The 17,475-nt window shown below is 41.2% G+C and overlaps 2 protein-coding genes across 4 annotated transcripts; both read left to right on the top strand.

Annotated features, from left to right (window-relative positions):
* The first annotated feature begins 1,529 nt into the window (after positions 1 to 1,529).
* LOC134446192 (mamu class II histocompatibility antigen, DR alpha chain-like) lies at positions 1,530 to 4,285 on the top strand. 2 transcript variants are annotated; one of them, XM_063195505.1, is made up of 4 exons: positions 1,530 to 1,611; positions 2,299 to 2,547; positions 3,249 to 3,533; positions 4,058 to 4,285. In XM_063195505.1, the coding sequence occupies exons 1-4, from the start codon at positions 1,554 to 1,556 to the stop codon at positions 4,180 to 4,182; spliced, it is 717 nt and encodes a 238-aa protein (XP_063051575.1). In that variant the 5' UTR covers positions 1,530 to 1,553; the 3' UTR covers positions 4,183 to 4,285. The 2 variants fall into 2 exon arrangements, with proteins under 2 accessions (XP_063051575.1, XP_063051576.1); XM_063195506.1 differs by having other exon boundaries at positions 3,249 to 3,528; positions 4,058 to 4,149.
* A 2,083-nt stretch (positions 4,286 to 6,368) lies between these two features.
* On the top strand, positions 6,369 to 11,901 carry LOC134446190 (rano class II histocompatibility antigen, A beta chain-like). Of its 2 annotated transcripts, XM_063195502.1 has the most exons (6): positions 6,369 to 6,734; positions 9,339 to 9,617; positions 10,033 to 10,314; positions 10,436 to 10,549; positions 11,652 to 11,678; positions 11,807 to 11,901. In XM_063195502.1, the coding sequence occupies exons 1-5, from the start codon at positions 6,680 to 6,682 to the stop codon at positions 11,675 to 11,677; spliced, it is 756 nt and encodes a 251-aa protein (XP_063051572.1). In that variant the 5' UTR covers positions 6,369 to 6,679; the 3' UTR covers position 11,678; positions 11,807 to 11,901. The 2 variants fall into 2 exon arrangements, with proteins under 2 accessions (XP_063051572.1, XP_063051571.1); XM_063195501.1 differs by lacking the exons at positions 11,652 to 11,678; positions 11,807 to 11,901 and having other exon boundaries at positions 10,436 to 11,034.
* The last annotated feature ends 5,574 nt before the right edge of the window (positions 11,902 to 17,475 follow it).

The following is a 17,475-nucleotide window of genomic DNA, read 5'->3' as shown; positions in this document are numbered from 1 at the left end:
CTTTGGATTTAGTCAGTCATTCAATGAAGCCTTGGAATAATCAGATGTACCCCTTCTACCTGGAGAAAAGACTTTAGAGCACTCGTCTTTTTGCCACTGAAGTCGATTTATAAAATGCATTATTATTTCTGAATCCATTCATCATCTTTATCCCTAGACTACAAATTCAATTTTATACTTGCTGTATATCAAGTCTTTCAGTGTTTCCCCACAGCAATCATCGGAATTGTTGGCCATTTTGGATTTTCTTGTTCTCAGGGCACAGGAAACTAGGTTAGGATCAATCAGGTAATTTTAATTTGTAAATATCAACCAAAGGAGGATAATTTTAACAAGGTCTTGAAGTGAAGTTAACTCTCAGAATATCACAACTTGATTAACAAGGCTGTCCAACATAGAGATCGGATGGAGAGCGGATGATTGGGTAATTAGCAGACTGGTGATAGGATGACTGGCGAAGTGGACAATGCCCCCTTAGGAGAGCCAACTTGAGCACACTCTTTTGCATTGGGTGAGCGGGGTTTGAATCCTCTTTATTAGCCTGCACTTTGGCGACGAGGAGGAGAGACAGGTGGAGAGCCTGGTGGTGTCGAGACAGATGTAATGGCACGACTACGCCACAAGTGGAATTTCACCACAAGAATAGTGACTAACAAAGTCAAAACAGGTCCGGATAGACTGGACAGAGATGGCTGCTTTCTTTTTGAAGCACACAAAGGTTTATTTATCCGGACAAAACATGAAACAATTAAAAGAGCTTCAAGGCTAGGGTTGGCTACACACCATGAGGAACTTTAAGACATTGACCAGACCAGGCTATGTGGGCAGGTCAACAGTTGAAACTAAATTTGTGGTTCACCACTCGTGTTTATCAGGTGCCTATGGTATAAACACACAGATTGTGTCAGATAAGTTCATGGTGCATTTTTACATCAAACTGTGGCAGCCATGAAATGTATAATCATTCAGGGTTTTTAAATTAAGTAAAAACTTGTTTCTTAGAAAGTTTTTAGCCATGTTTCTTAGAAAGTTTTGTATGATTCTGTCATGTTGCCACAAGGTAGCCCGGCCCCCCATCTCGCTCCTCACGATTTGATTGGCTCTGTCATGTTTTGGTTTTCAGCCTCGCAAAACCACCAGGAGTGGCAAGACTGCTACCGGGAGCAAATTCAATTTGCGGTCACTAGGGGCGTCTAGATTTCTAGGCTAGCAACACTTCACATAGAGTAACAGGTTGAGCCTCAAAACACACATAAAAACAGAAATAGGAATGTCATAAAACAAATCACATGTAAAAAAAATACTAAGTCAGCATTGACATTGAAAGTTGATACAAATGCTAAAATGTGGAGGATACTCACTTACATAATGACACTTGATGAAATGAAAATAAATAGGCCTACTTACCTGAAATGCCTGTTCATCCAGTGTTAAATGATGTCACAGAGGAATCTAATTACCTGATTGGTTCTCAGCAGTGTGCTGCCCATAGAGTTTGTTTTGCTGTCGTGCTCTCACTCTGTCTAACACTGAGTTCCTGAGGTCCTGTCAACATGGCTGTATCAGGGATCTTTCTAATCCTTATTGGAATTATTCACACACAGGCCAAGAGTGAGTAAACCGACTCTATTTCTACTTGAAAATGTACTGTTTGTAAGCCATGCCATTTTTAAAGAAAGACACACTATTACTACCCAGTTTTTGGTTGGTCATCCATACAGAGAAACAGGACTTAAAGATTTCTGAAAATTTCAGCAACCCAGCTTGAAATATGTGTCATCATGGTCTGGAGCTGAGGTTGCTGTACCACATACTGTACTATCATATCACAGTAGGCCTACTCATTTAGATAAAACACTGAGTAACTGTCAGAGGTGGCCAAAATTAAAAGTAGAAGTACATTTTTGTGAAGGAAACAACACTAACACTCCTACCTCATGAGGTGGCTAGACGTTGTTACTGAAAAAAGAAAAAACCTAAAAAGAAAACCCCCAAATTTGATTCAACCAGAATGCAGGTACATCACTCTATACTTAGTAACTGTAGACTTATTGTAGTTACCTCTGGTCACTGTATAACCAGTCCACCTGCTGTCCAGCTAATGTAAATGAATGCCAGCAATGTAGACAATGCAGCCCAAAATGCAGCCCAAAATGTCATATTAGCCAAGACTAAGGGTAGTGCTGTGTGCACTAGTCGAAAAGTTTAATATGCTTGTTGTGTGAAATACAATTACACACACATTCACGGATATTTCCCTCACTGATAAGCATATTGTATGTGTGTGCTGTTTTTCAGTTGTACATGTGGACACTGCCTTAAATGGCTGCTCAGACTCAGATGGAGACTTCATGTATGTCCTGGATGGGGAAGAGCTGGGCCATGCTGACTGGGAGGCTAAACAGTTAGTGGTGACCCTGCCTAAATTTGCTATTCCACCCCCGTATCCGGAGGGTATATATGAGACAGCAGTAATAAATCAGCAACTCTGTAAAGCGAACCTTGAAACTGCCATTAGGTTTTACAGAAACCCACCAGAACCACAGGGTGAGTCAGATTCACAGCACTGTTTTATTTCAGCCACAAAAACATGGACAAATACTGCATTCGTGTTTGGAGGCTAAACATTGAATAACAGTCAGACTTTAAACTTTGATTAACACAAACTGTTTACATAAATCAGCAATGGTTTGGTCTTAAGTCATATGACCAACATCATAAAATGTCATATGCTCTTTGGATGATAATGTGAAGACCTTTTGGTAACTTTTGAGTTCACCTCTTTATTATTTTAATCCATAGTTTTGTATGGTCTTAGGCACGAATAGACCAAGCGCGACATGAGCGATTCTAGCGACGGAAGTAATTGACTTTGTATTGAGTCGCGACAAGACAAGACAAGAGACAAAAGCAATTTGGGTGATAAGAGGTGATCCGCATGACTTGGAGACAGTTTAGTTGAACTACAGCGAATATTATGCAAATGAGTTATGATGCGGTTCCGCGATAGCCACCACAGTCAATAGGAATGTTGGAATGCTTGCATTCTGCTTTTAAAGGACATACTCTGTCGCTTCTACAAAAAACTGAAATGTACCCCTAATTATAATGACACATAGACTTGCACCCGCCTCCGCTGCCAATCAACGAGAGCAGATGCGCACCACGGCAGGTGTGCCCTGTTATGCAATACTGTATAATGCCATGCTGTCAAATCATTTCACACATGCAGTACATGTCCCCCTCAGCACCCCCGATGAGCTCCATCTACCCCAGAGATGACGTGACGCTGGGCACTGCCAACACCCTCATCTGTCTGGTCACTGGGTTCTACCCTCCACGGCTCATCATAACGTGGACCAAGAATAACAAAAACATCACCATGGGGACGAGTAACAGCCAGCTTCGCATGAATGGTCAGGATGGTTCCTTCACTCAGTTCTTCACCCTCAAGTTCACTCCAGAGGAGAGTGACATCTACACTTGCATTGTGGAGCACTCAGCACTGGACAGGCCAATGACCAAAGAGTTCGGTAAAACCCTCCCTGTGTTCGAATTGTTGATTTATTGATCTTATAATTTGAAGGATAACTCCAGCCAATTTCAACATGCAGTTGTAATGCTCACACTACCCTGCATTTTTTTTCTTCAGCCTTTTCCAATATCCTGGTCATTGTAATGGGGCAGTTGTTTTCATTTCAAAAAATCATTTTTTTATTTATTCTAAAAAACATCCAAAATGTTATGCAACATCAGCAGTCAACTAGCAAGCAGCGATACCTTTTGTGAAAATATTTGGAGAAGGCCTATGTTAAGAAAGTTTGTAATGTAAACAAACTCTGCCCCCATAAGAATAGCTCATATATCAGAAAGGGCTGAGCCAAAAAAATGCAGCGCCACCGGGTACTGACAAGACAAAGGGTAGCGCGTGCAATACAACAGCATATTGAAATTGGCTGAACTGCTCCTTTAAGGGTGCAGGTTTGATGATTCATGTACAAATAGAAGGAAACTGTGGGAGTGAGTGAATAATAATCAATCAATCCTTTCTCCTCAGATGTTGAGGTTCCTCCAAAGGTCAGTGTGGGTCTATCCGTGTTCTGTGGAGTGGGACTGACCCTGGGACTGCTGGGAGTGGCTGCCGGAATATTCTTGCAGGTCAAGGCAAACCAGTGCAAATGAAAGTTTATTTGTAACAAAGGGGTAATTCCTCGCACTTCTGCTTTATCATCTGGTGCATCGACGGGAGAGAGGCAGGAAGTCTTCACTGGAGAGACAACACCGGAGCAGCACAGATGTAATTCTTTTGTTATTATTTTTTTTTTTTGTATTATTATTTATTTATTTGTATTGAAGTGGACAACATGTTGTGCACTTGAATAATAAGACAAAAAAGAATTACATCTGTGCTGCTCCGGTGTTGTCTCCAGAAAAGTTTATTTGTCTCATTTATGTGCACATAATATGTAGCTTTAAGTTGTCGTGGGAAGCTCACTGTTCCAGTCAGTCTCTCCTTGGGAGAAAGGAGTGCGTGACTGGAGCATTGTGTGTTTGGAATAGTGATAGTAGGCCTGTAGTGTGGATTTCTCGAAACCAAAGTTGCTTACTACATTAGCTACTTTGTTTTCAATGCATTTTCCCATTGGCAACTACCGAAGTTGCTAACAGGCTAACAACTTTTTTTTTTGAGAAATGCACCCCTGCGTGGTTGCCTTATTGTGCACTGACGAAGGCAACAGCCAAAACTTTTCACTTTTTCTACACTTCTGCTGCTATGTAAAAAATAAAAAGAAGAAAAGAAGAACCCGAGTGCGATCCACTTTCTCGCCTTACTATCAGGAGTTATCTAATACATTGCAATGCATCGTAGAATTGGGCTGAATCGATTCGAATCAAATTGTTACCTTACGAATCGCAATTGAATTGAATTGTAAGGTCAGTGCCAATGCACACCACTAGTAATCAACTTTTTAATCTGTGTAGTCAAAGTCTTAATTAGTGTACCACCACACGGTGACATATAGAAGCATATTTCAAAGGCACAACAAAAGTCTAAAATTCTAAATGTGAATCACTAGACTAGGCTATTTGTTTAATTTAGTTTCCTGTGGTAACTGCTTTTAAAGCATTGTGGTGCATTCCAGTGGTGTAGTCTACGTAGAACGCAGGTATTCAGTATACCCACCAGAAATGATGACTCATATACTGTATGTTATTTGACCTTTGATGCCTGGGGACACATATACGCTGCATTTAGGCTCTTGAGATTTTAGCTTTATTGATAAAAATGTGGGTGTGTTACAGCTGAATGAACACATTCTAATGCAAGATGAGGGTCTTAGGGTTTAAATGCAACTTTTTTCATGTTTTTATGTGCATCAGAGGCTAAGATATTGAGTTTTTTTATAGGCTGAGGGCAACTTTCCCAACAAGGGCTTAGGCATTCAGCATGTGTTCTTTGCAGGTGCTTCAGGCATCAATGGGTTAAAAATGCATTGTTCCATATTTAGAATAGCACAGCCAGATTTAATCAACGGTGACTCGTCATGGAATTTAAGAACCTGACGCTAAGATTACAATCAATATTAATTCAGACATTGCGGCTGTAAACCATGACCACATGGCTTCTCTGCCAGTTAAACAGGAATCCCCACTTTGGCAAAGTCGCTCCGAAGAAAGAGAAAATACACATTCACCCATGCATAGCTGTTTCATTGACCACCCCTGTCTAGAGGGATGAACGTCTCAAATGCATTATTGCCATTATGTAGGGCAGGCGTGGGGAACCTTTTTCATTCGAAGGGCCACTTCAAATTCATCCGAGGGCCGTACTATGAAGACAAACAAAGATTTTCCCCTTCACTTTAGGCCTATATTGAAGGCAGCCACCTTTTAAAGAAACACCACCTTCTCTAGGTTCCCTGAGTATAACCCCTGAAGTAGGGTAATGCTGCTGACATCAACCGGCAATAGGCTGATAGTAGTGAGAAACACAATAGTGTGAGAAACACCCCATACCAAGACAATGGTCAATGGCACACGAGTGTGGCTATGCTAAAAGGCTAGCATCTACTACTCTATATCCTTGCCATGAGGGTAGCTTCTTAGTGCAGGTCGCCAGCGGGCCTATTCACTATTTGCTGAAAATACTCAACTACATCATAACAAAATTGCTATGACATTACCAAGAGCCATGTAATACTATATTAACATTTAATGTTATATATATTTCTATTTTATATCTCCCTTATATATTTTCCAACTTCTTCTGTCTGTATGTACCTGTATGTCGTCTACTTTTGCACTAGTATGTATGTTACTGCTGCAGCGGCCTACTTTAATATACCACATTTTTCCTAAATTAGTAGACTTCCGCATTACATGCGTTTATCATGAACAAAATCTTTGTGACAGCACTCTAACTAAACATTCTATTTATTGATGCCTATTATTAGCCAGGCCATGCCCTTCTAGTGACGCAACACCTTCAGCGTCTCGAAGAAGTCAAGTCAGGTCAAGTCTCGAATCAGGCTAGCCTGTTCTCCTTCCTCCTTTCCAAGAGAAGTTCTGCTTAGGAACTACTGACAGCTGAATGCTGATTGGTCCTTTTCCACATGAGTGCTTTTCAGTCCTCTCTTTCTCTCAGTGTGTTTCCCAGAGCCACTCAGAGTGCTAAATCATGGCCACATTACAATACTTTGTCTGTGCACTCATCATCCTGTCTCTGTCACTGGGTAGGTCCACTTCCACTTTCTATACACTTAGTAATACATGTAGAATAGAGTATCAAAAATATTGTATTAATCCCGTAAAGTAAAGTGAATTAGTCTCAAGCCCTCAACATGTAGTGTAAAAAAGAATGCATTTATTTATGCTGTATTACTTTAGTATGCCTTACAGTAGTATGCTGTAGTTTCATTGGTTATAACTTTGCTGCTACCAGAATGGCAATGACCATGTCATAGTAGTGCATAACCTGTGTTATGTCATAGTATTGTCGTACTCATTTTCAGCCCATTGCATTCTATCGAGAATACATTTTTAACTTCTAAGGGTTTTATTCTAAGGTTGTTTTTTATTTATTTATGTACTTCCTTCTTTCTTACAAGATACAAGATATTTTATGTATATACTGTATATATGAAACATACCGGTACACATACAGGCAAAAGCAGAAGTTGGATAAAAAATATTTAAAAAGTTGAAAGCTGCATAAAAAAGGCAGGTTGGAGAATGGGAACATTGCACATTCCTCTAGTATGCTTTATATAGGATAGGCTTACTTAGTGCTATTCACTTCCCCTACCTAATGTACATGTGTGTGTGTGTGTGTGTGTGTGTGTGTGTGTGTGAGAGAGAGAGAGAGAGAGAGAGAGAGAGAGAGAGAGAGAGAGAGAGAGAGAGAGAGAGAGACAGACAGAGAGAGAGAGAGAGATAGAGAGAGAGAGAGAGAGAGAGAGAGAGAGAGAGAGAGAGAGAGAGAGAGAGAGAGAGAGAATCACTTGAGAACGAACGAATGCGGATAAGATGAAAAGCCTCCTTGGCTGCGCAGACATTGTTTAGTTTAAAAAATGTTTTGGTATAGCCATAGTTTTTGGGCATAATTTAGTGGCATACACTACACTCGGTGCATTGATTAGTCATAGCAAACAGCAAAAATGCAGGTGGGGACGTGACATCTGACACGTGACATCTGTTCTGTTGGTTATGGCCAAAGAAACTCAACAGAAGAACAATCTCTTGTGGGGAAATGCATTGGCTACGGTGTAGTACAGGGGCGTTGCCTGAGGACACGAGTGGATGGAAAATGACTTCCCTTGCGCATGGTCATTGGGGGCGACGACACCACGATGGATAATTTGTGACAAATTAACGGCAACTGTTGGTCAGCAGTAATTGCTGGGGGCAATACCTTCACGCTGTCCTATGACCTGTTCCACATTCTGACCCTCGTGAAAGTGTCATTGCATGCTTCTCTGATGCGTCCAGTACTGACCGTAGAAGAAGAATAACATTTCCGTACTCCCCTCGCCATAATTTTGTACTACGCTGTTATGACGTGAGTACGCCCTCTTGTCTCAAGCCTCTTTGGTTATGGCTACCAGAGTTCCGCATGTGTGCGCCTGTCCTTCCCTCACAGAACCCGACAGTTGCTTACACTTAATTTTGAGCACGAAAACAGCAATATCAGTCGCTTGCTAGTTTTTGCCAATGTGACAACATTAAATTCATTAGGGAAGTGTAGGTTATCACCTCAGCTGTTGGCGATGTGAGATAAATAGCCAACGCTTAAACGCTCAAACGCTTAAACGCTTAAACGCGGCGCTGTAGGTTACTGCAGTGAGGTTTATTGCACTCTCCGTAATTTTTACCAAACGAAAAAAGTATCCACATCCAGAAAACAAGTCTTAAGTTGCAATATTAGACGTTTCAAATCTTGCGATGCGAGAATCGGTAGGGGCTTCTGGCTACACTCAATTTAGGTCTACACATTTTGTCAGAGCTTGCACATTAATGGCAATTCATCCGATTATCAATTTAGAAAAAAGAAAATTTATTAGGCTATTTATTCTTTTTATGACTCTTCCTACTTCCTGGAGGTGTTCTCACACAATTTAACTACCGTAGGCATGTTGTTATCCGCTGAATCGGTGCGCGCTGGTGAATATGAGCATATTAATATGCCGTCAGCATCGTCCAAAATATTCCATATGGTAATAAATGTTGCCTACACATTTGCGCTTCTTCACCACTCTGTGCTATGGTTATCTTGCAAATAACGCTGGTATGATGCGTCCTGGTCAGATGATATGAACAAGAGAGAGAGAGAGAGAGCCAAGTCAAGTCAAGTTGGTTTTATTGTCAATTTCTTTACATGCACTGGTCATACAAAGAATTTGAAATTATGTTTCTTGCTTTCCCATGCAGACATAGACTAATCTAGGTAAGGACATAGACAGTATAGACATAGACAATACTCATACATGGACATAAGACAGTATGGACATAGACAGTGCTCATACAGACATTTAAAGTGCAAGACTGGACAACAGAAGACTTGTAGAGAACATACATTAAGAGGAGGTATCATGTCATAGGCAATACAACTGGCCTGTTGTGTACCTTACCTGCTGACAAAAAAATCCCCATTGGGTAAAGTTTCTAACTAACCAACTATGGTAGTTAACTTTTCAATGACTATTACAGCGTGCCATCTGGAGGTTTGACATGCATTAAGTGGCTACATACGTATGAATCAATGTTGTGTTTCTCATGGTAGTGTACAGTTCATACTGATTATTCATACTGGCGGTGATACTGACATGTCTTGCCTGCAGATGGAGCCAATGGATATTACTTCGCATCGGAAGATCAGTGCCATTTCACCTCCCCAGACCAGTATCTGGAGTTTACCCAAACCCTTTGGTTTAACAAGGCTGCATTTATGCGCTTTAACAGCACCTTGGGGGAGTGGGAGGGCTACACGGCATTCGGAGTGCAGATTGCAGCCCTGCGCAACAAAGATAAAGCCTTTCAAACACGGATGCGGGCAGAGAAGGAGAGATACTGCAGGCGCAATACCCAAATTGAGATTATTTGCATACTGACACAGACAGGTAAGTAGATGGTAAAACATAACACATTCAAGAGGTTAAATCACTATCTATAAATCATTACCGCCTAATTCTCTCTCTCTCGGGTGAAAGTATTTAGTAATTTTTATCATTCATATCTAAGACTTAAAATATGTATTAATGCCATAACTCTCAGGTGAGATGGGCAAAATAGATGATGTTGTTCATAGTGGTCAAGAATTGTTAAGTTAATAGACCAATCATCAATGAAATATTTATGTATCTGTATCTGCATGCACATAAAATATAAAATATAAAGTAGTAATATAAAATTAATCAACATTACATACATCAGATCAGTGGAGATACATGTAATGCAGAAAACTTGCCAGTCTAGCCATTTTAACATATGAAATACAGTACAGGTCCATAATCCAGAGAAACTGCTGTGTTTCAGCTGAGCCAGAGGTGAAGTTGAGACTGACAAAGGCGTCCAGTAGTGGCCATCCAGCCATGCTGGTGTGCAGCGCCTACGACTTCTACCCAAAGCGGATCAAGCTGACCTGGTACAGAGATGGCAAGGAGGTGACTGGTGACATGATATCCAGTGAGGAGCTGGCGGATGGAGACTGGTACTACCAGGCCCACTCCTACCTGGAGTTCACTCCCAAAGCTGGAGAGAATATCTCCTGTGAGGTGCACCACACCAGCCTCAAGGAGCCTCTCGTGGTCCATTGGGGTGAGGATAATCATCATCATCATCAAATGCACACACGCACACGCACACACACACACACACACAAATATAATTATAATAATATAAGTCACCAAATATACATGGATGTTCATTGTCCCCCCAGACTCCTCCATGCCTGAGCCTGAGAGGAGTAAGATTGCCATTGGGGCAGCAGGCCTGGTGCTGGGGTTCGTCGTCACTGCTGCTGGCTTCATCAACTACAAGAGGAAGTCTAGAGGTATGTGGTGTTACTGTAGCGCTGTGTAGTGTTATAATGTAGAAGTGTGTAGTGTTACTGTAGAGTTAGAGTGTAGCTCTGTGTAGTGTTATAATGTAGAAGTGTGTAGTGTCAGAGTCTAGCGCTGTGTAGTGTGTGTAATGTTGTAGTGTAGATGTGTAGTGTTTACGTGTAGAGGTGTGTAGTGTTTCTGTGGTGTTAGAGTGTAGCGCTGTGTAGTGTTTAAGTGTAGAGGTGTGTAGTGTTTCTGTAGTGTTAGAGTGTAGCGCTGTGTAGTGTTTAAGTGTAGAGGTGTGTAGTGTGTGTAGTGTTAGAGATGTGTAGTGTAACTAGTTTAGAGAGTAGAGTGTGTAGTGTCACTACACTTAGTCTTACTTAGAGTGGAGGAGTGTAGAAGTGTGTGTAGTATTTTTGGCCCAAGTGACACACAACACACATTAACCATGCAAGGATTATCCCAGACCTAAGAGGTGTAAAAAAATGAAATGGACAGAATAATCAAAGCTTTTAAAGTATAGATATGTGGTAACACTTTATTTTAGGGATACATCGATTAGCACTAATGCATACAATGTCCCTGTATTAGTCACTTGTAAGGCATGTAAGCAAAATCAAACATTTGTTTGGCATGTATTTGCAAATGTCTTGTTCATGCACAATAAGGGATTTATTACCAATTTAACCTTAGTAAGGACCTAGTAGGTCGGAGCGTTTGCTTAGTACATGCCTTACAAGTTACTTATGCAGCCATTAATATTGTATGCATTAGTGCTAATAGATGCATCTCTAAAATAAAGTGTTACCCACTGCTACAGATAGTCTTGTATTATGGTACAGCACCATAAGTGCCCACGGATGTGTTTCTAGGTCTTAAAGGGTTAAAATGGTCCGTAAAAAGTTATTTTAAGAAACTTCTGTTTGGCACCATGGGGGAAACCCCAAAACATTCCCAGAACCTTCAGTGTATGTGACAAATTAGTCCTTGGAAGAACGTGGAATATCTTAAATATAAAAAAATATAAAATAATAATAGTATCAAATTGTTTTGTGTAACCAAGGGTTTTGGAGGCTTTATATGTTTTTCTTTGTTTATTTTTGACAGAGCGGATATTGGTTCCTTCTTCATAGAGTAAGTCTAGCATTGATGTCAAACCCACAATCACTTTTCCTCAAAAGCGTTTACGATAAGCTTTTGGAAACAGGGAGGACTCTGTTGTCATCCATATGCCTTTTAAACGTGTGTTTGTATGTTTACAGGCAAATCCCTGCATGCTCAACATCGATCAACACCCTTATCAACTAATTAGTAATGGGATATGGTTCAATTTGAGAACTGTTTCTGTTGCCTTTTTCCTAACCATTTGTATGTATTACAGGTCATACACAAAGCAAATAGGGATTTAAAAATCAAAACTTTTATATTACTTCCCATTTGTAAAACCTGCTATGCTTAAAAAAGGCCTACATCCATAGTACGTCATACAATCCTTTTTTACGCAAACATGCTTAGAATAACTGACAAAAAACACTAGTGTGAAATGTTCTAGTGATGTGAATAACACTTTTAAACAATTTTTAATGTTTACAACTATTTTAACATGTAATTTGGGGCCAGGGTTACGCTATGTAACCGCCCCCTCTCGGGGGGGGCCTGGTTGGCCTGCCCCTAGGACTGCCCCTGTTGACAGCCACTCCTGAAACATACACCACATCCCCCAAACATCTGACCATTTTAATAAACTATTTTTAAAGCATATTGTGTTGTTTGTTTATATTTCAACTTACAACACTTTGCAATGAGCCATGTCCGTAACTAATGTTTGAGGTGAGGGTTTGTGTTGAATTAACACCAGGTCAAGTTCAATCAGGTCACAACACCTTGATTGGACACCACAGCCTGCAGCAGTTGTTACAGCAGTCATGGGACACCCAAAACCCTATTGATGACCAAGTCAGCACAAGTCGGCACAAGTCTCTTACTGTACCATACACAGGAGTTGTGTTTTTCCTTGGTTGATTTTTTTGGCTCGTGAAGAGCATCATTTAAAACATTTTAACTAGAGATTATAGTCTAATTTACATGATGGCTCAGAATCTTGCTAACAGAACTGATTGATTTTGGCAGTGACCGGTGAGGAATTGGGCTACCTTAACCGGAGGGGTGAAGTAATTCTGTAAACTACTATACAGTAAAGATTTCAGAACAATACAGAAGCCTCTTCATGCAGGTTCCTCTTCACTCTCTGCTCACAAAACCCAACTACATGATGATGATGATGATGATCTTGAAGATGAAGACGATGGCAAAATAGGTCATCAGTAGTTCAGAGTATAATATTCTGCTCTGCAGTCCACTCTGTGCAGGAGAGAACATTAAGAAACAGAAAAACAAAATAACAACAAACAAATTCTGCAATGCAGACCAATCTGCCTACTGTTCTGTTTGATTTGTTTGTGAATCAATGATTACGTCATCACATATGAATGAATCCGTTGGCATTGCAAATAGACTATAACCTATTACATTTACAGTATTTTGCCCAGCTGCTAACCTCGAGTCTGCCTCCTGTTGCAGAGTGATCACAGTTCACACCATTCTTTTTTTTAATCAAGCAAAGTTGTCTTATGCAGATACACACATTTTTAGCCTTGTTTTGATTTAGATTTGTATTAACCTGCTTGAAAAAGAGGACTTGCCAACAGTCAAAGACAATCACAACACTTCTATAGACCCCTTTAGAGTTTGTAAACTGGTATGACGTAATTTGGCTGCGTGCGCACCGCTGCCTCAAAATCGTCCATCCTCCATTCACTTGTACAGAGACTCGACAGGCGTGATAACGGATGCTCGCGCTAACCTCAGATATGCAGTGGGCACCACGGACACAGGTATTCCTGGCGATGTCATCAGTCCAGTCAGTAGTTTAATGTCTTGTAACAATGAACATCTTCTATGCTTCTGGAACAGCCTCTTCCCTCTCAAAATAGCATAACAAGTGTACTTTTCGGAATATCTATTTTTCATCAACGTACACGCTTCAGAATGGCAGCTTTTCTCTCTTTAGGGTCTGCACTGTCACCCAGTATTACGTACACTACAAAATCACCACTCCTTATTTTACTCAAGCCTGCAGTTCTCCTAGTGGCCACTGTCGAGATATGGCTCTGAGCGCAGCAGCCCGTTCTTTCTGAATGGAGTCTGCACTCCCCCTAGAGTGCAGTACCACTGTCTCTCGTAATATCCTTCCAATATCTCTGGTGTGTTTGAGTCAACGATGCGCACGCATTCATGAGGACGTTGACTCTGAACGGGTCTATACATGGAGCATGTTCTTCCTCAAACTGAATGAGCTCAAGTGTTTGCAAAGTATTTCTCTCATGGCAATGAAGCAACCAGGCAGCATGTCATGTGACTTTGGGAGGTGTAATTACTCTGGGTCTTTCATAAAGCACCTTTAAACAACACCTGCATTTACGTAATGAAAGCATTTTTGAACCACCATTGTTAGTATATAATTTTTTTTTTCCATTTAGTTAATTCCATGATCTGATTTAACAACTTGTGCACGATGGCACGATCTGAAGCTCTGACAACATTTGGCCCTGTTGCATAGCCTAATAAGGATTCTTATCTCATCACATGTGACAAACGAAACAGATTGTTCATGTGACTAGGCCACATAGTGATTTCCCTTTCTACCTTTGACTTCCCATGGAAGTAAATTTACTTGGCCATGGCTCGGCCTCAGACGGCTAAGGCACCAAACTGATACACTGGAGACAAGGGACTTGGGACCAAGGTCATTTCCCAAATCTGCCTCATTTCTCTCTCCCAACCATGTCTTCCTCCTCTGTCCTGTCATGATAAAGACAAAAAGCCCCACCAATACCTATAACATGCACTGGCCTGTATATACACGTACTGTAGCAGTAACGTGCGCTGGGATTTATGGCTGGTGAGGCAACTTTTTCAATATCAGATTTTCAAATAAATAATTGCCAAATAGGCCTACCGACAAGTTCCATATGTCGTAGCAGCTTTCTTAACATAAGGTAGGCCTACATATTTTGACATACTGCATTTCCGCAGAGAAAATGCTATTAGATCTCTCTCTCTCTCTCTCACACACACACACACACACACACACACACACACACACACACACACACACACACACACACACACACACACACACACAGGATTCAAACAGTGGTCTCACATAAAACACTCAGCACCAATGTGGACAGCAGAGCAGAGCAGAGCAGAGGAGAGGAGAGTAGTGAAGAGGAGAGAAGGGGAGGGGAGAGAAGAGGAGGGGAGAGGAGATGAGAGAGGAGGAGAGGGGAGGAGAAGAGAGAGGAGATGAGAGGAGAGGAGAGGAGAGGAGAGGAGAAGAGATCAGAGGATAGGAGAGGAGAAGAGAGAAGAGGAGAGGAGAAGAGAGAAGAGGAGAGGATTAGAGGGAAGAGGAGAGGAGAGGAGAGGAGATGGGAAAAGAGAGGAGAGGAGAGGAGAGGAGAGGAGAGGAGAGGAGAGGAGAGGAGGAGGGGAGAGTAGTGAAGAGTGTACGCTCCTTCACAGCCCACTGCTCTCACACACACAGGATTCAAACAGTGGTCTCACATAGCCTAAACCACATCACGGCGGATGCTCAATGGAAGACACACACACACACACACACAGGATTCAAAACATGGTGTCATATAGACCGCTGAGCACCACGGCGAACAAACTGGTGTGATAGCTTTTGTGATGAGCACCGGATTCTCGTGCAAATGTAGGCCTACATCTAATTGTACGAGGCTATGGCAAACGATGTGGGACAAAGGTGTGGCAGGAAGCGAATGTCAACATTTAAAGAGATTACTACACAAGCTTCGATATGGTCACCAAATATTTTGGGACTGTCCTTTATGTTATGCCTACACTTTGGAATTAGATCAGAGTCTTGTAGTTACACGGGTATATTTGATTTACCTCAACGGCACCCTGTAGCCTACTCAACTTTACAAACAGTTACAGGGCACATGAGAATCCTGTTCAGATCACAAAAGCTACCACCACACCAGACAGAATCACGGCGGATTCTCAAACACAGGCTTCACACACATAGGAAACACTGATCTTACCTTAACCTCGTACATCAGGTCCATGCGCCGCTCTTTTCCTTCACTTCGGCGTTGCGCATGCTAACGTTACTTTAGCCGGTGCTGTCCACCCAAAGCCACATCTATTCGAGACGCCCCAAACGTCCAAAGCAATTTGGCATTGAATATGAATATGAGTAGCCGCGAGGATTTGTGTTTCGTGAGGCTCCTTAGTCCTTAGTAAATTGTTAAGTCGTACAATTCCATGCGAATGGTCTTCCACACATTCTCGCCGGTTGCAAACAAGACACAGGGGAAACAAAAAATAGTTTCTGTTGTACCACTCACTTTGAAATGATCAGGTAGTTATAACCTTCTGACCGTCACCTGCAGTAGCAAACCCTTCAGCTCTGTCGGTCCTCCATTCTTTATCACATATTTTCCTCTTGGAAATCCAACTTTGAGAATGCTCTTAGTTTCGTTATGAAATCCACTTGTCGCAGACAAAGTGAACAAGCTAGCCAACAACACCGACTGACTGTATTGTGAACTTCAGATTCGCTATGACGTAACTGGCCAGCAATACTCTCAATGCCAGAAGGAGTCTGCGGCCAGGCTACTGCTGGCCTCACCAATGTATATTTCAGTGGACGTTATGCCAAAGCGTTCAGAGTAAAGAAATGATAATCACAAGTAGAAAATAGTAGAACATTATCAGGAATTGAGGGCACACCATACATACTTCTATTAAGTGTATAAAAACGTTTAATACAATATTACCAGGTTGCATTCACAGAACGAGCAAAATGGCGCATGCGCTGAAGCTTGTTAACGAGGGATTGCGCAATCCGGGGTGAGGCCAGTTCAGAGTTGCCCCAAATTCACCGTATTCGGAGCAATTTGACATGAAATGGGCAAATATTATGATTTTGGCCACGGAAATGATTGACAATGAGTGAAACTGTTTAAATACTGCTCAAATGGTAGTTATGGTGCAGATGCTCGCAAATCCTAGCTGTTATTGTTACTATTATTCACATTTACTGCAGCTCATCATTTTCAGGTCTGGCTGGTGAGGCCGTGCCTCCCCTGCCGTATTGGAGTGCACGTGCCTGTACTGTAGGTATGCTATTGATTACTGTACTTATTTATTGAGTTGCTTTGGATGAAATCGTCAAATGTAAAATAAAGATAACCGGAAATAAATATCACTCCAAGTAATTACAGAGCCAAAGCCTGTAACACAGACTTATTCCCTGTCAATTGTCTATCCTCATTCATTCATTCATTCATTCATTCATTCATTCATTCATTCATTCATTCATTCATCCATTTAGGTCTATTTATTTAAAAGCAAATAACATATTTGGCCTCCTGTAGATATGCATGACCTTTAAGATAATTAAGTTGTCCAGCAACACATACACAGAATACACAAAGCATAAATATTATATCAATATTATATATTATATCAATAACACCAGCTTTTGCACAAATCCAGCATATTATTTATCTACGCATATAGGCCTACATACATTTACTTAACTGTCTAAAATGTTTTACTTTGCAATGTCAAGAAGGGGAACTTGGGTTTTATATAAGACGTGCTTGTTCTCTCAGGTACATTTAAAATGGGTAGGGTGGGGGTGGGGGGACTTTGGACAGTTCAATGGCTGTTTTAATAATGACATTTACAAATGAAGCACAGTTGGCAGCTCTTTTCAAGTCAAGTCAAGTAGCTTTATTTGTCCCAGCTTAGGCAATTGTTTTGTAGCATTAGTACATGTTCTTTCAAAGGGAGGTACCGCGCCTTTTCTCTTGATGCCGGGTGGGTGCAT

This window comes from Engraulis encrasicolus, chromosome 3 (genome assembly GCF_034702125.1).
Source record: "Engraulis encrasicolus isolate BLACKSEA-1 chromosome 3, IST_EnEncr_1.0, whole genome shotgun sequence".
Classification (NCBI taxonomy): domain Eukaryota; kingdom Metazoa; phylum Chordata; class Actinopteri; order Clupeiformes; family Engraulidae; genus Engraulis; species Engraulis encrasicolus.
The sequence above is the reverse complement of the archived record's forward strand: the minus strand, read 5'-3'. Positions and strand labels throughout refer to the sequence as shown.